This window comes from Thrips palmi, unplaced genomic scaffold (assembly GCF_012932325.1).
Source record: "Thrips palmi isolate BJ-2018 unplaced genomic scaffold, TpBJ-2018v1 HiC_scaffold_15, whole genome shotgun sequence".
Taxonomy (NCBI): Eukaryota; Metazoa; Arthropoda; class Insecta; order Thysanoptera; family Thripidae; genus Thrips; species Thrips palmi.
In genome coordinates, this window is record NW_023144624.1 from 2,633,755 (window position 1) to 2,660,842 (window position 27,088).

The 27,088-nt window shown below is 60.8% G+C and overlaps 3 protein-coding genes across 5 annotated transcripts in view; 1 reads left to right on the forward strand and 2 right to left on the reverse strand.

Moving 5' to 3' along the window:
- Positions 1-54: 54 nt before the first annotated feature.
- LOC117640926 (cationic amino acid transporter 3-like) lies at positions 55-6,884 on the reverse strand. Its single transcript, XM_034377952.1, has 9 exons — positions 6,796-6,884; positions 5,203-5,428; positions 3,185-3,313; positions 2,429-2,689; positions 2,177-2,338; positions 1,741-1,963; positions 1,320-1,651; positions 864-1,241; positions 55-771 (listed from the first exon to the last, which is right to left on the reverse strand). Exons 1-9 carry the CDS (start codon positions 6,811-6,813, stop codon positions 614-616), a joined length of 1,887 nt encoding a protein of 628 aa, XP_034233843.1. The 5' UTR covers positions 6,814-6,884; the 3' UTR covers positions 55-613.
- A 6,212-nt stretch (positions 6,885-13,096) lies between these two features.
- On the forward strand, positions 13,097-16,652 carry LOC117641255 (cyanidin 3-O-glucoside 7-O-glucosyltransferase (acyl-glucose)-like). 3 transcript variants are annotated; one of them, XM_034378419.1, is made up of 10 exons: positions 13,097-13,135; positions 13,402-13,570; positions 13,654-13,796; positions 13,874-14,008; positions 14,098-14,223; positions 14,332-14,605; positions 14,906-15,084; positions 15,225-15,347; positions 15,445-15,551; positions 15,664-16,652. In XM_034378419.1, the coding sequence occupies exons 1-10, from the start codon at positions 13,112-13,114 to the stop codon at positions 15,866-15,868; spliced, it is 1,485 nt and encodes a 494-aa protein (XP_034234310.1). In that variant the 5' UTR covers positions 13,097-13,111; the 3' UTR covers positions 15,869-16,652. The 3 variants fall into 3 exon arrangements, with proteins under 3 accessions (XP_034234310.1, XP_034234307.1, XP_034234308.1); XM_034378416.1 differs by having other exon boundaries at positions 14,098-14,605; XM_034378417.1 differs by having other exon boundaries at positions 13,097-13,123; positions 14,098-14,605.
- LOC117641254 (orexin receptor type 1-like) overlaps positions 16,166-27,088 on the reverse strand; it is a 64,657-nt gene continuing 53,734 nt past the window's right edge. Inside the window, exons 4-8 of the mRNA XM_034378415.1 lie at positions 20,788-20,935; positions 20,061-20,318; positions 19,590-19,737; positions 18,854-18,966; positions 16,166-16,320 (exon numbers count right to left, since the gene is read on the reverse strand). Coding sequence (XP_034234306.1) covers positions 16,202-16,320; positions 18,854-18,966; positions 19,590-19,737; positions 20,061-20,318; positions 20,788-20,935 — 786 coding nt within the window. The 3' untranslated portion in view covers positions 16,166-16,201. The remainder of the gene's footprint in view (positions 16,321-18,853; positions 18,967-19,589; positions 19,738-20,060; positions 20,319-20,787; positions 20,936-27,088) is intronic.

Sequence of the window (27,088 nt, forward strand, 5' to 3'; positions counted from 1 at the left end):
TTTTTTCCACCTCTTAAGGGAAGAAGAAAGGAAGGCTGTGGAAAGTGACAAAAATAAGTGGTACACATCAAATTATTTTATAATAATCACTTTGTTTTCTTTTGAAAAATAAAATCAACATGAGACATGTAAAAAGATATTACTTATGGTGAATTCAAAGACTGACATGAATTTTAGTTTTTGCCCATAGAACTGACGGGCAAATGGCTTACCGACAAGGCAGCCGCGTCACGGCGACTCAAAATACTTCCAACTTTTCTGCATCTGCGATACAATATTTGTACCGATATGGTCCTCTTTGATACGACGGTAGGCTGCGTGTCACACTTAGTAAAATGGCAAATGAGTTTGGCACAGAATCTGAGCATCTCAACATTTGGGATCGTCCATTTATCGCCTCTTCTCTTCGCACAGTCTTGGACCGACTGTCATGTATGTACAAAAGCAGCAGGAAACGCAACGGCATTCTCGAATCCAGTCCACTGGAATCTCGGCTGCTCTGCTCGGCCACTGACGTGGGACTTCCCTCAGGCTGCGCTTCACTGCACTCGAATCTATTCTCTCTCCTTAATCAATAACTTGGAAATCTATCCTTAACATAAATAGGTATATATCACAGGTGTGTCAGCCCCTCGGCGTGCTTGTAGGTGGTGTTGGAGTCGCCCACGGCGGGGGCGTGGCCGTTGACGCCGTTGACGCCGTTGCTCGTCGGCCGGTTGCACGTGCGCTCGCCACTGTGCCGCACGCTGTACGAGAAGTAGACGACCAGCCCTGGAACAGCGGCAGCAGCGTCACAACATTTGCCGATTTACTCCGATAAAATTTTCCCAGAGTTTTGGTGACACGTGATGAGTCCTACTTACCGATGATCATCCAGACAGCGAAGCGCACCCACGTCTCCCCCCTGAGCTCCATCATGAGGTACGTGTTGAGGAAGACGCTGAGGGCCGGGATGACCGGCAGGCAGGGCACCGCGAAGGATAGGTGCGAGACGCTGGCCTGGGGCTGCAGGCACAGCAGCAGCAGCACCACGACCAGCGGCACGCCCAGCGACAGCAGGGGCGCGGTCCAGGGCGCGGGGTCGGAGTACAGCGTGGAGCCGGCGCGTGACAGCAGCACGCACAGCGCCAGCGACAGCGCGCCGAACGCCGCCACCAGGATGCCCGCCGCCCCCGTCGACGTGGCCGTGGGCACGGACGACCTCTCCCAGTTGACCAGCGCCCGCGGCGCCCGCGAGATGCCTGCGGGGGTGGGAGCTTGTTTAGCACCAGCGCGCGGAACGAAATCACTTTGCACTGATGACTATCCGAGTGACTCACCGGCGCAGATTGACTTGACGCTGAAGCCCGGCTCGCTGTCCAGGTCCGTGGTCTTGTCCGGCTTGGCGGGCTCCACGTGGGCGGTGTACCTGAGCACGAGCACGCACAGGGCCACGATGGAGTAGGCCAGGAGCGTGCCGATGGACAGCATCTCGATGAGCTGCGTCAGGTCGAACAGCAGGGCCATGATGCCGGCCAGCGCGCCCGACAGCAGCGTGCTGATCACGGGCGTGTGCGTGCGCGAGTTGACGTTGCCCAGGAAGCGGAACAGGATGCCGTCCGTGGACATGGAGTACAGGATGCGCGGCAGCGGGAACATGCACCCCAGCAGGCTGCAACAAGGCGGTCGTCTCGTCACGCCCTGGACAAGGTCCTGGACGCCACCCCCGGCCCGCACGCTTCTTGTTTCGCCCATACGTACTTGGTGGCCAGGGCGAAGACGGCGCCCACGGTGACGACCCATCTGACGGCGGTGAGGCCCAGCTGGTCGAAGGCGTAGGTGAAGGGGGCGTCCACGTCCTGGTCGTAGTACGGCCACATGAGGGTGAGCGACGTGGCCACGCCGCAGTACGCCGTGCAGATGATGATGAGGGACAGCACGATGGCCAGCGGGATGTTGCGCCGGGGGTTCTTGGTCTCCTCGCCTGCAAGCGCGAACAACGAGTCTCAGTGCCAATCTGAGGGCGGGCGCCCTGGCCGTGGCTCTGGCCACACGGCCGGGTGCGGCGCTGCCGCGTGGGTTGCCTACCGTGCGTTATTACACATTGAACCAAGGATGTTCACTGCAACTTTGGAAACGGTGGGGCCGAAACTCAGACTCAGGGCACTCCAAAGCGAGTAACTTAAATTGGCCTTACTCGTGGTGGCGATGCAGTCGAAGCCGACGAAGCCGAAGAAGCAGGTGGCGGCGCCCTGGATGACCCCCTTGAAGCCGAAGGGCATGAAGCCGCCCGTTCCCGCCTTGTCTCGGAGGTCCGCCGGGATCTGCTCCGGCGACAGCGACCAGTTCTCGGGCTTGGCTGCAAACACGATACCAGGTCCGGTCAAACGCCCGGCCAAACGCCCGGCCAAAATAAAACAAGGACGGCGTTTGAACCCGCTCCACTCACCATAAATCGAACTGGTGACGAAGGCGGTGGCCACCGTGACCAGGTTGACGAACGTGAAGAGCATGTTGACGTAGGAGGACTCCTTGACGCCGAAGGCCAGCAGCAGGGTGATGATGACCACGATGAACAGGGAGAAGAAGTCGGCGTACTCCGCCATGAAGGGCATGTCCATGTGCACCGTCCCGTTCAAGAAGGTACTCATGCGCTGGCCCACCAGGTTGTCCACGTAGCTCGACACCGCCCGCGACATGCTCGCCGTTCCTGTGCACGGACATGGGCGCCGATCTCGGTTTAGAGGCCCATTTCGAGGAATCCGGAGTGGAGCGTCTCCGTGGAGGCCGACGTCCCCGGGGGGATAGTGCAGGGCTCTCCGCCTGCGGGGTCCAGGGTAGGCCGCCACGCGACACAGCCGAGCGCTGCGGGCGGGCCGCTGATTGCGCACGGCGCTTCGTCGCTCTGTCTCTCTCGCACCTAGACGGGACGCCGCATGAGTGCGAGAGAGACAGAGCGACGAAAGCACCGTTCAGAATCGGCCCGCTGGCTGGCCGAGAGATAGCGCGTAATAGGAATACCGATTGGCTGCGAGGCCCGAGGCCTCTGCGCACTGCCGCGCAGCGCGCGCAGCCACCGCAAAAAGCGCGCTCAAAAACAAAACTGGCAACCGTTCGCTGGCGTGCGGGTGTTTACTTCTTCCACCGGAGTCACGCGATCAGGCGACGGAAAAGTAAAACGAGACAAAGCAAAACAGGTTCTTACCGATGGCGTACTCGAGGATGAGCGTCCAGCCGATGATGAAGGCGATGGCCTCGCCCACCGCCACGTACGCGTAGACGTACGCGGAGCCCGCCTTGGGGACGCGCGCCGCGAACTCAGCGTAGCAGAGGCCTGCCGACAACACAAGAAACCAGGACACCTGTAGGCGCAGGCCATGGCGCAGGCCGCGCAGGGCACCGAACGTTGAGGTCACGGCACTCGGGAGACGCAACGCCGAGTCGCCTTCGTTCAGGGCCTCCACTGCAGTGCAGTGAAGTCTGGACATCGCAACGCCTTCTTTTTTGTTTTCTGACTATCCTCGAGCATGACGAGATTCTACGCTCAAAGCCCAACGAAACAGGCGGCTTTTGAATGGCATTCATTGCAGGCGTGGTGCCGGAGTGCCACATTCCAGGCGGCGACTGTAACAACTCGTTTCCCCGGCACCGCGCGGCGCGGCGTGCGGAGGCAACAAAATAGATCCATAAATGCGTTGGTCTACTGGCGACGGAAAATCACAAGAGGATAACAACAAGTGGATAACAAGGCTCTGTACCGCACCGCTCCGGCCTTGGCATCGGCCGGGCGCCTGGCCCCTATGGCCCCGCTCACCTATTTGGACCCTGACCAATCACTCGGATTGGGCTGGGCACTCACGTCGGTGCGTCGGTGCGCTCAAAAAAGCTTGCACTTGTCAGGCTACGTGTCCTCCCAGCCTTCCTCGGCCCCACGACCTGCAACACAAGCCACAAAAACATCCTTTAGCGCCTCGTTTGTTTGGTTTTCGCTTTTTTTTTTCAATACTCCAGCGCTGATTGCGCCGGCAAGTGCGCCGGCACGTGTCCGAGGTCGTGACGCTTTGGGCAGGCGCCGGGTGGGGGCGTCGGGGCGTTGGGGCGTCGGGGTTGGGGCAGGCCGAGTGCGTGCGTGGCCGAGGTGGCCGCCGTGGCCGCCGTGGCCGAGGTCAACACCCGCAGCCCCCACCGGTCCTCGTCCTCGTCCGCACTGACCCACAACACAACCGGTCGGGCTTATACTTTGTTTTGCGGGCGAGGAAACGAGGGGACCGACGCTTCCGCGGCGAGCGAGGCCCGAGGGGCCGTGGCCGCCCGGAGGGGGCCAGGACGCTGGAGTCAGGAGCGCCAAAGGAGCCGGGGAGCAGTGCAATGGTAATTATATTCTGTCATAGCACGCAGGCGGGCAGGCAGGCAGGCATCCCAGGCAGGGAGCCCAGGTCGCCAGCTTGCCAGGCTTGCAGCCTCTGACGCGATGGCGGTAGGCCGGCGGCGCCGAACAGGCACAAGGACGACGAGTTTGTCTCGCCTGGAAGGCGGTGCTGGTTGCCGGCGAAGAGCGTCACTTCCTCGTACACAGTGTAGGGTACACCGTCACGCCTGGCCTACCCGACGACGCGGTTTCGCCTTTAGGGAGGCGAAATCGGTGATGCACGTGGCCGATGTCACCGATGCGGCGCGATGCGGCGCGATGCGCCCTTGGAGTCGAGTGTCCATCGAGTGCTAACTGTCATGTTAACATGATCACGAGCCGTCTGGCTGGGCTGGCCCGCGGACCGGCCGGCCGGCCGGCACGGGCCAGGAAGGGCTGGCCGCCAGTGCCGCCAGCGCCGCCAACCTCAAGTCAGTGTGTACACTGTACCAAGTAACATGGGACCGCGGACCCTCTGGGCTTTCCCTGCCGCGGCGTCGCGGCGTCGCGGCACTGTCGCAGCGCTGCTGGCGGGGTTGACGTCATAACGGGCGTGCTGCCCGGCGCCGCATGGTGTGTTGCCGACGCGAGGGCCAGCGCGACCAGCACGGCCAGCACGGCCAGCACGGCCAGCACGGCTGGGAAGAGACAGCGGTGCGGCCCAAGACAAGGGCAAGGGTACGATGCCTATAAATATCGCGGCCGGCATTGGCGAGGGCCGAGGGGTGAGGACGGGTGAGGACGAGTGAGGACGAGTGAGGGCGGGCGATGAGCGAGGCGAGCGTAGCAGGGCGTAGCAGGGCGTACTTACTTACCCGCGAAGACGCTGGCCACGGCGGCGATGAGGAACGAGACGACGACGGCGGGGCCGGCCTGCAGCCGCGACACGGACCCGGCCAGCACGTACACGCCGAGCCCCATGGTGGAGCCCACGCCCAGCGCCGTCAGGTCCAGCAGGCCCAGCACGCGGGCCAGCTCGGAGGGCCCGTCGTCCAGGTGCTTCTTGCGCCATGTCGCCTTCCACAGCGACGCCGCGGCTCTCTGGAGGGGAGGGAGAACACAATAGTTTCACATGCGACTCATTTCGTTCGGCGTCGTGGCCGCGCTGTTAGGGGCGTTTGGGTCCCATCTTGGAGTTCGGTGGTTCGATCCCCGACGGTGATGTCGATTTTTCTCGACTCAATTAGCGAATACATCAATGGAATACCGCGACTTGGAAGTAATCTGCGTCGTACTCTCACTTATCCTGTAATCCGCAGATAAGGCGCAGACGAGCAGTCGGAATTAATCCCGTGTCTGAGTCTCAGCAGTCTCAGTGCAAGGCGGCAACGAATTGGGCACAGCTGGGCAAACATCTCGGCGCGCTTAACTTAGGTCGGTGCGCCTAAACGGGGTTCGTCCGATTAGGAGACTGGAGAGGGCAACAGTCGGCCGACGAGAGCGTTTCTAGATTCTAGACCAGAGACTGGTCAAATGACAGCTCTTTTAGCACCTTTCTAACTCGACAGCCGCCCGGCAGGCCCGGCCGAGGCTGCCCTAGGGTCACTGCCACCAGGCGGACCTGCCCCGCGGGGAAAGGAGGAGGGGGGAGATGCTCTACTTTGAACGTCGCCACTATAGTTTGCGCGCGGTGGGGCGGGGTGGGGCGCGGCGCGGCGGGGCGCGGCGGGGTAATCTGGACAAGAGTCGTTAGTTGCTGCTCCCTGTGGCGTTTCTCCCGGAGTGAAAGGGCAGCCACTGGGCTTCGCGGCTTCGCCAGGCCTGGCTCGGACTGGACCCACACACGAGGGGCCCGGTGAGAAGCCGCTTCACAATCAGTCACCACTCCAGCACGCTGCCAGCACACTGCAGTGCGACGGCCACGACGATGACGACGTCACTTTTAACGACAGCCCCCGGCACTCGTCGAGCAGATGATGGCACCCAACAACACGCTTGACTTCCAATCCCTATCGTTTAACACGGGCCTGTGACAGTGACAACACTACGCACGTGTGTGTGGCCCCGCCGCACGCTCAGCGTGTGTTGCACTGTTTTGGTCCATCACTTTTGAGCTAAAAGTTGCAACTATGGTCTGGAGCACTTGAGAAAAATGTGCCACTTTTTGATGAGACAAGCCGCAGACATTCGCTATCTATCAGTCTGGCTGCTTGCAGATAAGCGAGGGACATCAACCTAGGGGCGGACCTAGTGGGTGGGTGGGTCCTTGGCGTTTCCTCCTGCAGTGGCGTGCCACCCGACTGCAAGGGCGCGGAACGGTCCGCACCCTGCTTCTGGCTCTGGAGCCGCCCTGCGTCAACCTCTCTTCGCCTCGCTTCGTGGCAGTTCGGCGCATTTCTACAGAATACGAAGAAGATGCAGAGGAAAAGGTCACTGGTTGGGTCTGCGACTGCTGCACTGCGACTCACCTGCACGGCGGTCAGCATGTCGAGTGGCGTCTGCGAGGCGGTGAGACGGCGAGGCCGGGGTGGCGGGCCGGGACGTCCTTCCCGCGCGGTGGCCGCTGACAGAAAGACGCCGAAGGCAGGCACTGGCTGGGGCCGCCGGGCGCGGCGGGGCGGGGCGGGGCGGGGCGGGGCGCCGCCGAGTAAGGCGCGAATTTCGCAGGTCTGTCGCTCACCGCGTCGTCGCGGGGCGTGGTGGGGCGGGCCGGACGGGCGGCGTGATCAGAAGCCCGCTAAGCCCCAGCCACGGTGGAGGCCCTGCAGCCAACACGTGCCCGGCTCCAAGTTCCTCGTGTGAAGCAAGGCGAGCGTCAGGCTTAACTTGGCCCAGTACTCCCAGTAGTGCACTGCAAAGGACAGAGGCGTCGTCTGCGTCAATAACACAAAGGCGGGGTGGTTGCCAGGCCACGCCGTCGCCGCGCTCTCGGGCTGACGCAACTCGCAAGTCATGGCTTCCATGAACCCTACCCGCGGATGGAGTCGCGTCTCTGCCGGCGAAAATGGGCCGTCGCCGGGAGTCGAACCCCCGCCTGGCGCGCAATTACATGTCTGGGTGACGCGTAGTCCACCTCGGCGTCGCAGCAATTGCCTTTTGCAGCGAGCGCCGTGTTGTGTCAACCCCTGCAGGCACTGTCTCTCTCGCACTGATAAGGCGCTCCGTCGAGGTGCGAGAGCACTACAAATCCAAAGGTCAGACTTTACGCCTCTGGAGAGGCGAGACAAAAAGTCTCGCCACATTTTGGCGATACTTTCATGTCTCGCCACATTTTGGCGATACTTTCATGTCTCGCCACAATATGGTCAGATTCAAATGTCTCGCCAATTTATGGCGAGACTTTTTTGTCTCGCCAAAATATGACCCAAAATTATTGAATAGGGTAGGCAATGCATGGATTCATGGCAAAATAGATAAACTACTGCATTATTCACAAAATTCATAAGAAAACATTTCTGATCACCACTCATAGTTGTTTGACCCACTGGGGACTCTCAAGAGTAACGCTGTTTGTTTCGCTCATAAACCAAGAGGTGCGTCTTCACATAACAGGGCCGCTCACATTCAGTTTCATTGAAATCAGATTGTACTCACAATAATCACAGTAGCACTGTGGCTATGAAGAAATTTGCAGGCAGGTTGAGAGTTGATTCATCCAATAAAGATTGTGTACAAACATGTAGCTGTGAGTACTGTACAACTTGGTCCAGAGCACAGATGGTGTAGACTGTTGATGAACTAAACATTTTGACAATTATCCTTTTCCACACGCAGTTTGACAATAGCTCGAACGATAAAAAGACATCTTCGCGAACAGATAACCCAGTTGGCAACAGTCGTCATCGCTCCAAACTAGAAAAAACTTAATTTTATTGATGCAAAGTCGGGAGGAAAACATGATAACCAGCGGCCATTTCCTCAGGTTACTTTTGTTTACGAGATGTGAGGATGTGACTGCGAATACTGGTTTGGTCATGCGTATAATTTCCCAACCCGAATCTGAATCTAAATCGTCACGCCCATAACTGCCCATAACCTCTTCTGTCCAAAAAAAAAAAACATAGCCTCTAAAATGGCTGCCAGCCTCTGAGCGATTGTTTGACTTGCAACGATATAATTTAGTTTTTCCTAGTTTCGAGCAATGACGACTGTTGCCAACTGGGTTATCTGTTTGCGAAGATGTCTTTTAATCGTTCGAGCTATTGTCAAACTGCGTGTGAAAAAGGAGAACTGTCAAAATGTTAAGTTCATCAACAGTCTGCACCATCTGTTCTCTGGGCTAAGTTGTACAGTACTCAAAGCTACATGTTTGTAGACAATCTTTATTGGATGAATCAACTCTCAACCTGCCTGCAAATTTCTTCATAGCCACAGTGCTACTGTGATTATTGTGAGTACAATCGATTTCAATGAAACTGAATGTGAGCGGCCCTGTTATGTGAAGACGCACCTCTTGGTTTATGAGCGAAACAAACAGCGTTACTCTTGAGAGTCCCCAGTGGGTCAAACAACTATCAGTGGTGATCAGAAATGATTTCTCGTGAATTTTGTGAATAAGCAGTAGTTTATGTTTTTTGCTATGAATCCATGCATTGCCTACCCTATTTAAATAATTTTGGGCCATATTTTGGCGAGACAAAAAAGTCTCGCCATAAATTGGCGAGACATTTGAATCTGACCATATTGTGGCGAGACATGAAAGTATCGCCAAAATGTGGCGAGACTTTTTGTCTCGCCACATTTTGGCGTAATGTCTTTCCATTCAGTTTGCAGTGAGAGACAGTGCGACGCACTGACTCTCCGGCGCCGCTTGGCAGGTGTTGCCCCCTATGGCGGTGTCCAAAAGGCCCAGCCCCATGGCCGGGCCGCGGGCCGCCGGGCACGCAGAGGCCACGCAGCAGTCACACAGCGGCCACGACGGCACAGTCACAATCAAGCCGGGAGTGCAGCGAGTGGCAACCGGAGAGCCATTTGAGCCCATTGCCAGGATTGCCAGGCGAAACAATCAATGCCCAGGCCAACCCGACGTATTGGGATTGGTTAAATTGATTCAACTTACTATGCAGCCGGAATACACTGCCCCTCTCAGACTACACTGTCGGGAGTTAGTCCGCGATAAGCGCGACACAAGAAAAGAGAGGCGCGGCGTGGCCGCAGAAAAAATAAGCCGACTGCTGCGAAGCTCGCGAAGCACGCGAAGCTGGTCGTCAATCAATCATCGGGCGCCAGGGCCCGACCGACCATAACATTCCGCGTCACTATTGATTATTTCCGGCCAGGACCTCATCCTTTCGGCACGTAGCCCTTCGCGTTATCGCCAGGGCAGGCAGACGCCGACTGACACTGAGGGCCCCAGGTGCAGCGGGGCTGAACGCCACCGGCGGGCACCGGCGCCTCTCTAGAGCGGGGCGAGTCGAGCGGTGGTGCGTCGCGTCGGAAGGGCCGCGCCTTCGGCCAAGCCTTCGGCCTGCTTCGGCGCAGCGGCACTGACCTCACGCACGACGACGGGGAAGTCGGCAGGCTGGCTGGCTGGCTGGCTGGCTGGCTCAGCGCGCGGCGCGCTCGTCCCGGGTCCTTGGTGGTCCTTGGCGACCATGGACGGCCACCGGCACGACGATGATGGCGGCGGCGACGACGACGGGACTGTGGTGGTCTGCCAGCTCCGGGTGCCCGTAGCGATGTGCCCGTGGCGCCGCGCCTGTCCCCGCGCCGTCTTGCCGGCGTACCGCGCCGCCCCGCGCCGCCCCGCGCCCCGCCGTCTGCCATTCAGTCGGCTTCGCGGCTTCCCGGCTTCGGCTCCCCGCCAGCTACCGCCGCCGCCCTGGGCACCCTGGCTGCCCCCACCACCACGCACCTGGCCGGCAGGGCGGCGGGCAGGGCTCGGTTGCCAACTTTGAAATAACTATCACCGCGGACGACTGACCGGTCATTGTGCACTGTGCCACTGTGCGCCGGGCCAGCCGGGCGTAGCGTAGGGCAGGGCGTGCCGCGCCCCGTGCCGGGCGGCCCGAGAGGTGGTGGCTGGCCCGGCCCCGGCCCCCTCGCCCGGCTGGCCCGGCTGGCCGTCATCTTGGCAGGAATCCGAGCGGGCCGCGCCAACCCCTCGGCTCCTCGGCTCCCCGGCGGCGCGGCCCGAGACGCGTGCCTCGCAACCACACCGGTGAGGACGACTGCGGAGCGGAGCGTCCCGAAAGTCGAAAGTCCTGGCATCAAATTAATGCAGCCCGCTCCACTCGACGACTGTGCGCCTCACTGTGGCTGTTAATCGTTACCACCCGTGTTACCACACGTTCTCCGTTCGGGCTACTCGTGTCCCCGCGCCCAGTTCCCTGCAGGCTATCCGAGCACTACTGTGATCGCTGTCTCTCTCGCACTTATTGGTCTCCCCGTATAGGTGCGAGAGAGACAGAGCGACGCAGGCAGTGCGCGGAATCAGCCTGCTGGCTGGTAGCGTGTATCGCCACTGCAAAGGCGTCGGCGTTTGAAATTGGGTTCCTTTCCGGCGCTCCACCTGTTGCTGCATTGTACTCTGTAGGTACTTCCCCGCGCGTACGATGGGCTGCCTACCTGCAGAGCGACGCGGCGATTGCCCGGCAGTGGTTCACGCAGACGCGCAGCGCGCCGCGCGGGCAGGCAACCCAACGCGCGCACCGGCGGCAGAGTCTTGGCGACGAAGAAAGTACGCGCACGTGCAGTGCACGTGCACTAGTGGACGGACAGGCCGCAAAGCGAGGCACGCAGTCGCCTCCATTGCCCAAGCACACTGACGAAGCGCGGTTCAACCACTGCGGCTGCTCGCGCGTTGGAAACACTGACGGCACTTTGCCGGAAACTCGACGGAAAGTTTTCGGAGTACGCGTTGCAGACCACTAGTACAGACCCGAAAAGCAGAGGACCATTGGTGGCCGAAGCTATTTCAAGTCACGTTGTTTCGTCCGGTGCGCAACCTAGGTGTGACCTACTCGTGGTGCATGTTTCATCACTGCTGCCGAACAGCATTTGAACCAAAGGGAAATATGATCGGTCTTGCCCATGCGCATTGCTGCTCGTCCTTCAGCGGACCTGAGCCACCCGTCCAAGTACCCGTCCTCGTACAGCTACGCAAGGCCCCAAGCTTTCCCGGTCCCTGCCGCCCCCCTTCCCACCCTTCCCCGCAGGACGACCGGTTAGGTTCGGTTTGGATCGCCCTGGTGATGAGCGAGTGATGGTTGGCCGAGTCAGTCAGTCTGTGTCTGTCTGCCTTTTCGTCCGTCCGTCTGTCCACCTGGGTTCCGCACAGGGCGCAGGGCAGGGCGGCAGTGAAAGTGGCCAGACCAGACCAGTCCGCCCTGCCTGGCCCTGCCTGGCCCTGCCGCACTGTGCACGCAGCGCCAAGCGAGCCAAGCGCGCCAAGCCTTGCCCAAGCCAAGGGCCGGTGCCACCGGTGCACGCCGCTATCGGAGGAGTCCCAGTCTGGTCTGACGTCAAAGCGGCTGGCGAAACTGCAATGAGTCACTAGGCAGACGCGCCGCACTCACTGCCTCTTTGTCAGGCGCCATCAGCAGACTGATTCCGCGAGTCGTTCTCGTCGGTCTGTCCTTGCACCTGTACGGGACGCTCCATGAGTGCGAGAGAGACAGCGCGACGAGAACGACTCTCGGAATCAGTCTGCTGCTGAGCTGTGCGGACCGAAGACACCCGACCCCTGCCACCGCCCCTGCTTCAGCTGGCGCGTGGTCCTTAACTTTTGGAGTACACTTTCCTGCAAGGGTCGGCGGCTCTGATGCACAGCGCGGCTCGAAGAGGGCGTCGCGCCAGAGAGCCCCGAAATAATGCGCCCCCAAATCACACGCGGCATCTCGGCGGGCCAGGCAGTCATGTCGCCAGGCCGCCGGGTCGCCAGCACCACCCTGCAAGCGGCATTGCCAGCCAGGGCGTGGCGCGGCGTGGACGGCGTGGCGCAGCGTGGACAGACCGGCAAGCCCAGGCGAGCGCCTGCCGGGTAGGCAACACGCTGCGGTGCTGGACACACCCGTCGGCCGGGCTGCCCACTCGCACGGCGCTCGCCGCCACCGCGGCCTCCCTGGAAACACCCAGAAATCCGAAAAGACTTGCATGCGTTTCTACGGCGATTCACCATGAAAATACCCATCTGCATTGTAAACGTGAAAATGCGTTGACATTTTGAGGAGTTTTGAGGAGTTTCCTTACCTCTATCAGGTTAGGTCAGCTGATTATACCGACCAACCCATCAAGAAGTAAAGAATGTAATTTTTATAAACGTGTGGGGGTGGCTGTCACGGTGTATCCTTCCAGATCGTCGGTCTAGCTTGCCTCATTCGAGAGCCCCAGCCCTCTGCCGGGCCCCTTCCCCAGCGAGCCACCACCGGGCACCACGTGGTCGCACCGGGTCGCACCGGGTCGCACTCTACCTCCCTGGACGGACGAGGCTGAGGGCCCCAGAGAAAGCAGACGCACCGTAGAGAGCACTTAAGGCACGCAATCGACGGTGAATAGGCAGTTTCTTTTGAGTCTCCCTCTCTGAAGTGCGCACGTTCTTCACGTTACGAAGTCGCTGCTTCCGGGAATCGGTCCGGTGAGTCATCGTGAGGCGAGGGAGCCTCCGAAGGAACGCCCCACGCGCCGTCGCGACCTGTGATTGGGCGCCGGTTGCACGGGCAGACCGCGGAAGGGGATCTAATCAGATTAGATGGACACACCTGAGACCTGGGCGGTGCATAAAAAGGACGCCGGGGTGCGGCGGGGCAGGACTTCCCACAGGACCACGAGGACTCCCTTCCGAAGATGGCACGCAAGGCTCGACGCAAGGTGAGTCCGCGGCAAAGGGTTTAGTGCATGGGGCAAACAACTTCAAAAGAAATTACGTTATTTTAGGGCATTTTAACGCTATTTCACGTTATTTCGCAAGATTTCTAGCGTCTTTGCACCGCATGTTGCCTACGTAGAGGCGTTTTCGCCACCTGAATGTGGAATGTGTTCAAACTTTGTACAAAGAAAGTGGGAAGTTGCTTCCCCCTCGTGGATGGTAGACTAGTTGTTGGACTTGGATTGCTTTCATCTGGGCCGTCTTCCAGATGGCGGTGGCGTGGTGCGCGCTGGCGAGCGCCCTGGTGGCGGCCGCGTCCGCGCTGCCCCGCGCTGCGGACAACTCGGCGGACGACGACCAGTTCGCCCTGCCCGAGGGGCTGCTCATCGGCGCTGGGGTGGCGGCCATCCAGACCGAGGGCGCCTGGGACGCAGATGGTGAGTCTTGGAGCACCGAATAGCTGCGCCTCCTGTTCCGAAGCGCGGGCCGCGGCTTAGCCTGATCGACTCGGTGCGAGCAGGGAAGTCCGAGAGCGCGGCGGACCACGTCGTGCACACCGGCAAGCTGTCGGCGATGGGCTACGGGGACCCGCACCTGCACGACGTCGCCGCGGACTCGTACCGCCGCTACCAGGAGGACATCGACAAGGCCGCCGAGCTCAAGGTGGGGGCGGTGCGGTGGGTTTCCCAGTGGGGGAGCGAGGCGGCGAGGGCGAGGCGTTGAAGTGTTTGTCTGTGCAGCTCAAGCTGTACCGCTTCTCCATCGCGTGGACGCGCGTGCTGCCCACGGCCGACGCCACCAAGCCGAACGCCGCGGGCGTCAAGTACTACCACGACCTGATCGACGCCATCCTGGCCAAGGGCATGGTGCCCTTCGTAAGTGTCTTCCCCGGCCAAACGTTCGCACGGGTCTGGAAGGGCCTGAAAGGAGGGATAGACTCGCTAAGTCGCTTGCTGCATTGCAGGCCACCATGTTCCACTTCGACCACCCCCAGATTCTCGAGGACCAGTTCCACGGCTGGCAGAGCGAGCAGATGGTGGACAAGTTCGTGGAGTACGCCCGCTTCCTGTTCAACGAGTACTCCGGCAAGGTGAAGCTCTGGAACACCATCAACGAGCCCAACATGTACTGCACGTACTTCCCGGCCGCCTTCGTCAGGGCCGGGCTCTACAAGCAGGAGGAGGCGAACCACTTCCAGTGCGTGCACCACGTGGTGCTGGCCCACGCCGCAGCCTACAGGGCCTTCCACCAGGACGGCCACACGGGCCAGGTCGGCATCAACGTGCTCATGACACACGCCCGGCCAGCCACCACCCGCCCCGAGGACGCGTACGCCGCCGACGCCTGGAACCAGATGTACCACGGGCTGGTGCTGCACCCCGTCGTCTTCGGCGACTACCCCCAGCTCGTCAAGGACGTGGCCAAGGACAAGGTCACCGAGTTCACCGACGCGCAAAGGGCGAGCCTGCGAGGTGAGCAACAAGTGGGTGGCGGTGGCGTACAGTAGGCCAGAAGCTGCCAGAAGACCGGCGCCGGCGGCCAAAACTCTAGACGCGTTTTGAGCTCCAGAGTCGCTGAACAGGACTTGAACTGAGCTTGTGACCCCACCAATGAATTCCTCGTTCGAAGAGCAATCCATTGGTGGGGTCACACGTTTGATTTTGACCCGCCTCCACCGGCCCTCTGGTCCACTGCGTGGCGGCGATATGGTGTTTGCACTCGTTTGCACCGAACGGATCTAAGACACACTAAGGCTATTTCTGTGTACCCAGACTCGACTGACTTCGTGGGCTTCAACGTGTACTTCGGGCTGACGGCCTCCTACAAGGACCCCAACACCCCTACCGGGAATGCGAGCATGGCCATGGGCAGCATCCTGGACAACCTCCCCTTCATCACCGTCAAGACCACGGGCGTGGACAGCAACGACCCTCAGGCCGGGTTCAGTTCGGTAAATCAAAATACGCACCGTTGTTCACATTCAGGTGTTTTAAGCTTTGGTTACGCAGAAAGCGGTCATTCCCGACGACGCAACGCTAGGATCACTAGGACGACATGAATGCCAAATTTGTTTTTTTTTGTGTCCGCCAGATTCTTCCCGACGCCATCCGCAGCGCCCTGCTGTGGTCGTGGGAGAGCTACAACAAGCCCCTCATCGTGACGGAGAACGGCCTGGGCGGCTCCAACGACGAGCTGCGCGCGCCCTACTTCAGTGTGAGTACCGCGTCAGTGCCCCCCCCCCAACACCACAGACACACACCCACACTCACGCACCGCGAGCTTGACCTTGACCATCCTTATCGCACCGCAGGCCTTCCTCCGCACCATGGTCTCCACCATCAAGGAGTTCAACATCAAAGTGATCGCGTACTGCGCATGGAGCCTGATCGACAGTTTCGAGTGGAGCGCGGGCTTCAGGTAAGCGGCGGGTACACTGTGAAGCGGGCCCTGGCCGTGACGTCGATGACGTCATACTGACGTGAGACTCGAGTGTTGCCGAGGTGTGGCTGACGCGCCCTCCTGTCCGCAGCCGCCCCTTCGGCCTGGTGCACGTCGACTACGGTAACGGCACGGACGGCACCCTGACGCGCTCCCTCAAGCCGTCTTCGCAGTTCTGGATCGACCTGGCCGACACGGGCGTGGTGCCCTTCGTGGCCAAGCCCAACGCGGCCAGCTCCTCCGCGGCGTCCTCCGCGGTCCTGGTGCTGGGCCTCGTCGCCGCGCTCTTCCGCTGACTGGCGGTCGGAGTCGTCTCCCAGCGAAACTTTTGAAGACTGAGTGTTCAGGCACGGACAACAAACGCCATCTCGCGAAGTGACAAAGACAAGTACAAATAATATCTCTTTATTATTGCTCGAGTGTTGCTTGTGTCCACTGTCGGCCGCGGCGCTAGCTGCCGGGCAGCTAGTCGTCGTCGTCGCCGCCCTCGAAGTTGACGACGTACGACAGCGGCACCATCTCCGTGCGCGTGTCCTGGGGCGAGCTGGGGGTGCTGGGCGAACAGTCCTCGTTCCTGCGGCAAGACAGACGAGGCACTTGCAGTGTGGGGCGCGAGGCAAGACAGTGAGTCACGAGAACGAGAACGACGAGTACCTTCTGGCGGAGCCGCGCACGGCCCGGCGCCGGAACAGGCGGCTGGCGGCGCACGAGCAGCGGAAGGCCCCGGCGAACTCCTTCCTGAACTTGCCTGCAACAGAGGGGCTTGCAGAAGGGCGCCGGGGAGGGGGAGGGGGAAATAAAGATTCCAGCTGCACCAAAGAAACGTTCATTTGACCAAAAAAAAGAATCACAATCCAAAAGCCGGTCAATTACAAGTAGTGTCCATAATACTGCTCACAAATGGAATGCGTTAAACAGTTTGCACACGTGCACACCGCGGCTATCGAACAATCACCAACTCCGAACAACTCTCCATCTCTTTCCTTATATTACAATCGTCTTGTACAAAAATATCATTTCTTGTTATATTGATTGTTTGTACGTATTTATTAAAGGATAAAAATATTTAAGAAAAAAATATGACGCGCTATTTTTTGGCTTCTGATGATTTCAAAACAAGCTCCTCAAAGAGTCACAGTGTTGGAAGTATTTGGAATTTCTTGGAAAATCTTAAGGTATAAAAACTATTAGCCCAATGCTCAAATAAAACAATAATAACGCGATCTACAAATATTTTCTTTCTGTTTTTTCGTTCTTTCCCCCCTTTTCTTTACCACGGTAAAATTGACCGAAAATTGAGAAATTCAAAACTGACGGCAAGTTAGAACACCGTCACACTGATATGCTGGCGTCATCTCCTTTACTGTCCGATTGTCGGATCTGGACATTCTATTCGCACCACACATCGCAACGTCCGGACAGGTCGCTACGGGGGAATATGTCGTGCAGGACTCGCACCAACACTCTAGAACATCTAATCACCTTTCGTCTATCCACGTAAATCAAGAGGCAAACTCTGGAATAAAAACGAAACATCACATATATTCAGCAGGTCCCATACTACAAATAAAACTAATACATACTCCTTTTGGCAAGAGAAACGAGGCGCGACGCATTGTCAGGAGACAAATTAGGCGTCTTCAAGGTGTTCTCTGTTGGTTGTTTTAGCGGCCATCCCATTTCGTAATAAGGCAGTTAGAAGGAATTACAACCAGAATTACACAACCCACGTTCACAATAAATCTATAATACTGGACTTTAAAATGTCTTCTATACTGATACGTCACTAACTTAAACGCAACTAAAGGCTTTGCGCATTAAACGACAGGTGGAGGCTGGGGCCTAAACACACACTTACACACACATATATAGAATCTACATGGTAACGCTAGAGATCTGGGTCATTATTTATCAACACTAACGTTGAAATTGCAACTTTGAGTTACCACTTTGGAATGGAAGTGAGACGAGGGAAGTACCATCACGCCTGGCCACACAACAGTCAAACCTGCAGTAAAAAAATTCCGATCCATTGAGCAAGATAAGATAATGGCACTACACGACTCGAGAGGCTCTTGAGGAAGGCAGGGTTGCGGCGCACAGCGCACACCACGGCGTGCTGCGGTCCCACCCCTGGCGTGTGACGCAGGAGCAACGCAGTGACTACTGCGTTGCGAAGTGCACCGAGCCGAGGCCGGCTTCGTTCTACCGGTTCTACCACTGGGTCCGGTAGGGGGCGAGTCGGTCGGGCAGGCCGCCGGGCCGCCGTCAGGCGTCGGCCTCGAGCACGGACACGGACACGGCGGTGGCGGCGGTGGCGGCCAGGGTGGTCGTGGAGAGGGCAGCGGCGCCGGCGGCGGCGCACCGGCGGGGTCCAGGAGGGCCGGCACCGGCGACGGGGGTGGCGGGGGCGGCGGGGGCGGCGCGCAAGTGGGCCATGTTGATGGACACGTGGCGGCCCGACGGCCTCCCCGACGGCCTCTCCGCCCCCACGGGCCGCACCGCGTCGCCGCCCTTGACCCACGCCTCACACCAGCACTGCTGGAACGCACGCCGGAACTCCTCGCGGAATTTACCTGCGGACAAACGGAGCCGTCAGACTGCGTCGACTGCGGCAGACAACGGCAACGGCGGGCGCCAGGACAGGATTTACAGTGAACCACCGCCAAGCACCGCCTGGCACCGCCTGGCACCGCCCCGGCGCAGCGCAGCGTCAGGCTCGTTCCGAACAGGGCTTCCGTCTGTGCCGCACCCGCGGAACGCCCCGTGAGGGTGCGAGAGAGAAAGAACCAGGAAGCGCTGTTCGCAAGGAGACTTGAGCGCGGTCTGCCCCAGGAAAGCCGCTGCGGGTTCCGGCGTGCGTACGGAGTACAGAGCTGTCGTGACGGCGCGGGGAGGGCAAGGCGGCAAGGCGGCAAGGCGGCATGGCAGGGCCCGGGGCGAGCACGGCGTCTGGGGAGTCTGCCCATACCCCGTGCTTCAGCCGCAGCCCCTGGCGCGCGGGGTATGCCTGTCGATACACTTTTGGCGGGACCGCGCGCCAGAGGGAACTAACTAGTTTTTGCCAGGCCAAAAGCCGAAGGACTTTCAAGGTTGAGTTCTAGCGGGCTCATTCTCCGCCCATGTCCCAGTCGACGAACAAAGCATGGGCCAGTTAGTCCCAAATGGTCAGGCGATTCGATTATTTTTTCCTCGTTTCGTTCAAACGCGCACTCCCCGCCTCGCGGTTCTGTGCGAGGATTGCCAGGAGTATGCCATGGGCATAATGCGGCAGCACTCACCACTCATGAAGTTGTAGATAAGTGGGTTGATGGCGCTGTTGAAGTAGCACAGCCAGTGCGACAGCATGGCGAACGTGGTGGTGGCCTCCGTCTGGGGAATGACCACCGTGTACCTGGCAGAAGGAGGCTCAAGGTCAAACGCACTGTACCGCACTGCACTGTACAAGGAAACGAGGTGGGCGAAGCTAGGCGAGGCGAGCCTGAAGGCCACCAGGCCGCCCCCTTTGACTGCCGAGCGATTGAGAAGTTTGTCGCTCTCTCTCGTGGACTTATGGAGAGTCCCATGAGTGCGACAGAGACAGAGCGATGAAACGGCGGACTCGGCTGCCTCGGACAGCCTCGGACGCGCGAGGCGGCCACGCACTGGGCCGTGTGCCGTGCATGAAGGCCACCCCTTCGCCGTGACGTGCGAATGATATTGCCCGTTGTGGCGTCTTGACGTGTCTGACATGTCTCGGGCGCGCCAACGGCAGCCAACGGCAGCCAACGGCGACCCCCCCTGGAGGGCCTTGGCCGTGGCCGCGCCAGCGTCGCTTGGAATACGCGGGAAAGAATAGAGGCATACTTACAAAGAGTTTCCTCAGCGCGCCATTGTCCTTTGGAGGCGTTTCCGAGTATTCTCTACCGCGAACGTACAAACCGCTGGTCTTTTCTTGTGACAAATGGAGCCCGTCACAAACAAACGTGTGCATCAGGTGCGAAGCGAATTGTGTTTAGGTCGAGTTCCTTCCCATACCTGAGTATGCTGTAGATGTGCACCGGCAGGTAGCAGCAGGCGAACATGATGTCCACGACCACCAGCATCTTGGCGGCCTTCCTGCGGCCCAGCACCTGCGAGCTGGACGAGATGCTGCGGTTCATGGTGCGCCGCGCGGCCGGCACCCCTGCGACAGACACACCCGTTAGGCCCGTCGGAAGTGGGGCGCACAGTGGGCCAGAAGACCGGCGGAGGCGGACAAATTTCTAGACGCGTTTTGAGCTCCAGAGTCGCTGAACAGGACTCGAACCGAACGTGTGACCCCACCAATGGATTCCTAGTTCGGAGGGTAATCCATTGCTGGGGTCACTCGTGCGGTTCGAGTCCTGTTAAGCGACTCGCGAGCTCAAAACGCGTCTAGAATTTGGGCCGCCTTCACCGGTCTTCTGGCCCACTGCGTGCACGGCGTGCACCGCGTGGCGGCTCGCCCTTCATTCCGCCGCCACCCACCGTTGCCGTTGCTGTTGGCGTACACGCTCTTGGACTCGGCGTGGCCCGGGATGTTGCTCTTGCTCCAGAGCACCCGGATGATCTGCACGTAGGCCACCGTCATGAAGCCCAGCGGGAAGAAGAAGAGGATGAAGGTCTTGACGACGTGGAAGGCGGTGTCGATGTTGTCGCCCCAGGACGGCTGGCACTGCGTGAAGTAGATGACGTCCACCCGCAGCTCCTTCTTCTTGGTCTCCAGCACGAACACCTCGGGCGAGTCTGCGCAGCCCAGCTCTCGTTAGACGCCTTTGACCGACCGGAAGTACGGGGATCGCTTTCCGCGCCGCCGATTGGTCGCTACCGCCGCGGCCAGCCAGCCAGACGGAAGCCCTGCTCGACGTGGCGGCGAAGCGATACAGCCAATCGCCGATCGGGAAACCATCTCCGCGGTTCCGGCCAGTCTACTCTACCGCTACTTAAACTAGTTCCACGCAAGATACTGGCACACGGCGAATAAATTCTTTGATGCAACAAACAAATCTGTTCATATCAAGACAACAAAAATAGTTATTGGCACAAAAAAAGTCGTTGGCACAATAAGCAATCTCCGTCGGCTCAACGAAAAATTCGTTTTCTCTGTCCGTGAGACACGATGCCACGGAACCTCGTGGACTCCGCAGCCATTGCAGACCGCAGCTTCGTCAATTCGTATGAATCTTCGAATGAGGGTTTTGAGAAGGAACCGTACCGAAGATGAAGGCTAGCGCCCAGATGAGCCCGATGGCCTTCTTGGCCCTGCTGGTGGTGGACTTGAACTTGAGCGGGTAGCAGATGGCGTACCAGCGGTCCACGGAGATGAAGGTGAGGGTCAGCACGGACACCGTCACGGACACGGTCTGCAACAAGGGCGTCCACGTCGTGGTCGTCACAGTAGTAGTGGTGGGCAGAGCACAGTGGGCCAGAGGTCGACCGGTCCTCTGGCCCTCTGTGCGGAGGCGGATGCAGCCGGATGCAGCTCCACCCGTGCCGTGGCACATTGCTCTAACCTAGAATTGTTCGCCAGTCGAGTAATTAAAATGCAGGTCGAGGCGCCACTCCCGACAGACTTGGCGCAGGCTGCACACGCACTAGTGGTGGACGCTGCGGCGTGGGCGACTGCACCGTATATCTCTCCTTGTTTGCGCTAATGGAATTGGTCGCGTCCTCTTCGCTGTGATTTGTGCATCGGATTCCCAGCGATATTCCCGTGGCACATAATGCAATGCCTCCTCCCCCTCCCTTCCCGCTTCTCCTCCTCCTCCTCCCTCCCCCCGCCTCCTCCCCCACCCCAACGGGACGCGAATATCATTTTGAGTTTAATCAGGCGGAGAGGCGGCCGGGACGCTCGGTGACTTTGCGCGGCGCGCTGCTTGACGGACGGAAAAGACTGCGCTGCAGATTCAGTAAAGTTGCCACGGCAGAGGTGTCCCGCCGGCCGGGTTAGACCATTTTCAGCAGACGGTCAAAAGCCAAATGAATTTATGTCATTTTTTCGCGTATTTTGATATTTAATGACCCCTCATTAAGAACACTAACTTGTGGTCGAAATTTTATTGGTGTGGCTCTAGCGGTAGGTGGCGGGCGGCAGTGTGGGTAGAGTGAGGGTGGATGATGCGGGTGCGGGCATCGGTTGGAGGAGAACTCGGCAGTTTACCGTGGACCACCACGAGTGTTGTGCCGAGTGCGGTTTGTCCCGACGCAGCGTTGCTTTGACGCTCTACTCTTCGTCGTGTTCCGAAATCGCCGATGCACTGGGACCCACGCGTTCTCCACTGTTTGCCGCTCCTCTGCCGTTCTGCTTGAACAAAAACTTAATCGTTTCATCTGCTTTCTTTTCCGCTCTTTCTCTCGAGATCATTACACCTCCCACGCCCGCACGGCAGGTCTGCACGGCAGGTCTGCGCGGCTGCGTGATGCTGGGCGAAAGGGGAATGTGCAGTGGAGGAGACAGCTGTTGTGTCGTCGTGGGCCTCAACGTCCTGCGCCCTGCGCACGTACCGAGGCCACGGCGGCGGCGGGGAGGCTGACGCTAGGGCTTGGACACGCCCGGCGCCCCGTCAACCCCCTCGCCCTGCACGCCCACCGGATTCCCCCCCCCCCCTCCCCCGCGCAGCGAATGCAATATGCCGCCCGGGCAGTATTTTCATTTGGCGACCGGCGGCACGCGCGCGGCTGCTGCGTCCTCTCTTCGGGCTTTTCTCATTCTACTCGCCCACGCGCGCGCGCACACACACACACACACACACACACACAGACACGCGCACGCGCGCGCGCGCACACGCACACACGCTATAGCTCCCGTTCTCCTCCTTGCTGGTCGACGTCCCGCAGAACGAGAAGAGATCGTCGCCGGAGTTTTTCTCCTCGAGTGAATCTGTGTGCTGTATACTACCGCCGGAGGTGGTGCAGCGGCTACACCGTGGCTTCCCGCGCCGCCCTGTCCTGCCCTCGGCCGGGCCGGCTGTAGCACCTTGGCTAGCACACCGGCGCCCCTGCCAGGGCTTCCCTGATTAAGGGTCCTCTGGAAAGGACGCAACGCCGGTGATTGGTCGAGGATTGGTCAAGCTCCCTGGCGAAGGATTCTACGGTCAAGGACTACGGCTGTGGGTTGTTCTGTCAGGGTTTCTTTGTCGAGGGTTCCTGGTCAAGGGTTGGAGCGACTCGGTGAGTGTCCCCGCGGAGTGGCAAGGGCCGGCAGGGCCGGCAGGGCCTCGCCGCCGATTAGTCGTGCGCCTTCCTGAGGCTTCGATCCGAGTCGCCGAGTCCAGAGCAGCTCCTCTTCCAGATTGGCCTTTTCGGCTGCGTCGTGGGGTTGGTGGGGTCCATCGGGAGCGGCCAGGCGCAGCGCCCCGATTTGGCGATTCCAGTTCCCGCCAGTGCTGCCGCCACCAATAACCGGGATCGTCTTCGCGTCACCGCCTCGCCTCGCACCCCGGGCCGCCCCGGCCTCGCACAGTGGGCCAGAAGCCGGTGGAGGCGGCCAAAACTCTAGACGCGTTTTGAGCTCCAGAGTCGCTGAACAGTGCCCGAGACACATGTGACCCCCCAATGGTTCCTCGTCGGGAGAGCAATCCATTTGGGGTCACACGCCGGTTCGAGTCCCATTGCGACCTGGAGCTCAAACGCATCGGAGTTTGGCCGCCTCCACCGGCTCGCCCGGCCTCGGCTCGCTGCCACAGCCCGAGATGTTGACGCGCCAGCCAGTGCCCCGGGACACCAGCGCTCCGAGGGAATCAATCAAGTGTGAGCCAGTGTCGACTAAGCAGTGCCGGCGGCGCGCTGTCCGGGGCGAAATGAACACGGGGCACTGCGGGGCGCTGCACCGGGGAGGCCGCAGCGGCCGGCTGCAGCGCCAGGGCATCGTCGGCGATGACGGGAGGGGACTTGTCGATTAGCGGAGAGGCGGAAAATGGCCGCTGGGTTGCGGCCCCGGTCTCGGCTGGGGGTCTCGGCGCCCCGCGGCTTCGGCGCCCGACGCCCACCCTCCCCGTCGGCCGTCGGCGGCCGCGGCCTTGGACCCGGGGCACACAATGGTGCACAATGGGCTGCACATTCAGCGATCGGCCGCGCGCCGCCGTCAGGGCCTCCAGGGCCAGGCCGCCAGCCTCGGCAGCGAGCGGAGCACGCCGCGACGGCAAGTCAAGGGCGAGAGCGCCTGCGAGGTAGGCAACGGAGGAGACCCGCAACGCACCGCTGCGTCGCACGCGCCGCCGCTGCCTACCTCGCAGGCGCTCGCCGCCCAGCAGCCCAGCGGCAGCGGAGCGGCGGAGCAGCGGAGCAGCGGCGGGGACGATGATGGCGGGAATTGAAAAACAACCGGAAGGCGTTCGAGCTTTGGGCTTGGAGCGCGCAGCACGCAGCGCGGGGGTGTTTGTTCGACGGCGACTGTGCCAACATGGGCACGGCCGGCACGGCACGGCCCGGCAGACCGCGAGGGCGCGATGCCAGTGTATGGCGGACCTTGCTTCCCATTCTGAAAAGGAAGCGGGACGTGTGACGGCAATGTGTGTGTGTGTGTGCGCGCGCGCGCTTGTGTGTGTGGAGACAGTAGAGAGGGAGCGCGCGCGTCAGTGTGTGTGTATGTGTGTTTCGTATGCTGAAAAGAACGCCGGAAACCATCTCGGCTGTGACCGGGAAAAATGTCCGAGGGATGACACACTAGTTTTCCATGCATTGCATTTTTTTGGAGAGAGAATGCCAGAATGTGGGTCCCTTCCCACGCGCGCGCGCGCGCCGCGCGGTCGGTCGGTCTTGCTTTGATCGGGCGGCACGTGGCAGGGCTGCCGTCGTTGCAGTCGGCGGCGGACTTCAGCGGCAGGGGAGGGGAGGGGAGGGGAGGGTGCACGCGGGTGGCTGGTGCCGCGGACAAGCAGGGCATCCACTTGGAGGCACTCGGCATGCCGCCGCCGCGACAGCAGCAGTAGCAGCAACAGCAGCAGTAGCAAAAGCAACAACAGCAGCAGCAAAAGCAGCAACAGCAGCAGCAGCCCCTCGCTGCCCGTCTGGACCGCGGCCCGGCTGGGCCCGGCTGGGGCTCGCGGCCGGTACGGCGGGGAAAGGGAAAACCGAACAATGGGGATGGGCCACCCAGGCCCACCCAGGGACCCAGGGCCGCGGCTGGCAGAGGCGGCTAAAAGTGGGTCCGGGAGAGTAGCGGCGAACGCGGCGAACGCGGCGAACCCGCAACGAGCAGCGAGCGAGGGACGAGGACGAGGCGGGCAGCAATCAGCGCTTGCCGGCCGAGACACGCCATTTGTCGGGGAGAGGCGAGGCGGGGCGAGGCGCCCGGCTGCTGCCCGTTCGCCGTCGCGCCGTCCGCGTGGGGTTTCGCCGCTCCGGCCGTCTCGCACTCACGAGGCGTCCCGGAAGGGTGCGAGAGAGGCAGGGCTGCCAACTACTACTGTTGTGCGGAACCGCCGCCTGCAGTCCCCCAGTCCCGCGGTGGACGGGGCGGCGGCATTAGTACGCGGCCGCAACGAGCTGCTTCTCAAAATCGCGGCCAGCGGGGGCAGCGGACAGCGGACAGCAGACAGCGGACAGCGGGGACAGCGGACAGCGGACGCCACTCGGGCCAGTGAGGGCGAAGGCGGCCACTGGGGCAGCACCGCCGACAGCGCGGCGGAGAGAGGAGTCTGGAGACAGACGCGGTCCGGTCGTAACGGCGCGGGGCGGGGCGGGGCGGGGCGGCAGTGCGTTGACGGACGACCCCCACAGTGTCACAACGTTCGTCCGACTCGCCGCCTCACTAGCTTCTGTCCTGCCCGAGTGTCATGTAAAGCCAGACGCCAGAATGGAGCAGCGAAAAGAAAAAAGCCTTGACTTCAATAAACTCTGTCAAAAGCCAAAATTAGATGTTGTACCAATTTTACGCACTATTTCCGCGACTTGGCTCCTCACCTGCTGGTTCCGCCCGCCCCGCCCCGCCCCGCCCCGCCCTCGCGTCTCATTACCCCATCCGTCACGCCCGCCGCGCCGTCGCCTCGCCAGCCTCGCCATCCTCGCCATCCTCGCCTCGCTTAATTAGCCGCCATGTTTTGCCACATTGCCGGCCCCAAATTAGGTTAGGGGGGCACGCCGCCTTTTTCTGCATGCGTGACCTCCCCCTCCTCCCCACCCCACCGCCCCCCACCCCTCGTCCAGGGCGCTTCTTGGGCCGCGCCGGCCGGGCACCAGGCGGGCGGGGGGTCGCGGGGGTCCTCGGACACAATGACCGATCGCTGCGCAGGGCGGCGGAGTGAGATGAGGGGTGTGATATAGCAAAAGCCCCTGCGCCATCGACACCCGCCTCGCCCCCTTCGGAACTACCCCCCCCCGCCCCGCCCCCCCTCACCCCGCCCCGCCCTGGAGGACGCGCCGGCCTACACATTGGCCGGTGTCACAGTGGCAGCGGCGAGACATCAATAATACCTCGGTCGGCCGACGGGCGGCGCCACCAGCACCCTCCTTCCGAGCCGCCCCCGACGAGTCGCTCACAAGGCTAGTCCTTTAAGAGTGATTTCGGCAACTGTTTAATCCCCTCGCCGCGACTGCCCCAGCCCAGCCGGTCAGGCGGACAGACAGACGGACAGACAGATCCAGAAGTGCGATGGACATCGAATCGCCCCCGGGGGACTTTAAAGCAGGCCCCCGGCCGGATCTCTGCTGCCCTGCCTCGCGCGGGCCGACGACGGGAGAGACACTGACTGACTCGGGTAAAGGATGAGTCTGGGGACGGAGCCGACGGGGCCGACATTTTACTTTGCGCGCGCCGTTTAAATATTTTACGCTCTTCGCCGTAAAACTTGCGCCATGTGTTATGGATAGGGCCTTTGGCCGTTTGATGCATGGCACCTCGGTGTCGGTGTCGCCGAGGCTGTCGCGGAGGTCGAGCGCCGCAGGAGGGGAGGGGCTAATCGCGTCGTTTTTCCAGCCTGCTGGCACGATGTACTCCCCGAGGAGGGGGAGGGGGCTGCGAGTGGATGCAGTAGGGGCGGTTCGTCCGGTTCGTCCAGCTCCTCCGGTTTGTCTGGTTCACTCGATTTGTCCGGTTCGTTCAGTTAGTCCGGTTCGTCCAGCTCGTCCGGCTCGTCCGGTTCGTTAGCCTGGCAGCCAGATGGGCCGTGAAGATGTCCCACTTTTAGTTTGCCCCGTCTCAACGCCGCCGCGCTACAATCCGAAGTTTGACGACGCCATCAAAAGGAGCCAGTGGCGGGCAGTGCCTCCGGTCCGGATCACTCCGCACTCCACCGCGTCCTCGCCGTGCCCGGCCCGGCCTGTCTGGCCCGGCCAGCAGCGCGGCAGCGCCCCACTCTCATTCCAAACAGCGGTCTCTGTCGCTCTCACGGGGCGCCCCCTTGGGGGTGCGAGAGAGACCAACCGAGCGGCGGCCCACTGTGCGGGGCCACCGAGGCGAGGAGCACAGTGCAACACTGCACGCATTTGTCTCGCAGACGGACTGGCGCGCCATGGCGAGGCGAGCCAATTAGAGCGAATTCACCGCGCCAACAGCCAAACAGGCCAAACAGAGTGGA

Bases quoted from the DNA above. Each gene is read 5' to 3' on its own strand.
- LOC117640926 (XM_034377952.1), bottom strand. The intron at 3,314-5,202 runs GTAAGTAAGTAC...TGTTGTCGGCAG, and splicing joins CGTGGCCAGCGTCTTCGCGG to GCCTCTGCTACGCTGAGTTC. The intron at 1,964-2,176 runs GTAAGGCCAATT...TCGCGCTTGCAG, and splicing joins CGACTGCATCGCCACCACGA to GCGAGGAGACCAAGAACCCC.
- LOC117641255 (XM_034378416.1), top strand. From the start codon at position 13,112: ATGGCACGCAAGGCTCGACGCAAG. The intron at 13,571-13,653 runs GTGAGTCTTGGA...CGGTGCGAGCAG, and splicing joins GGGCGCCTGGGACGCAGATG to GGAAGTCCGAGAGCGCGGCG. The intron at 15,552-15,663 runs GTAAGCGGCGGG...TCCTGTCCGCAG, and splicing joins GAGTGGAGCGCGGGCTTCAG to CCGCCCCTTCGGCCTGGTGC.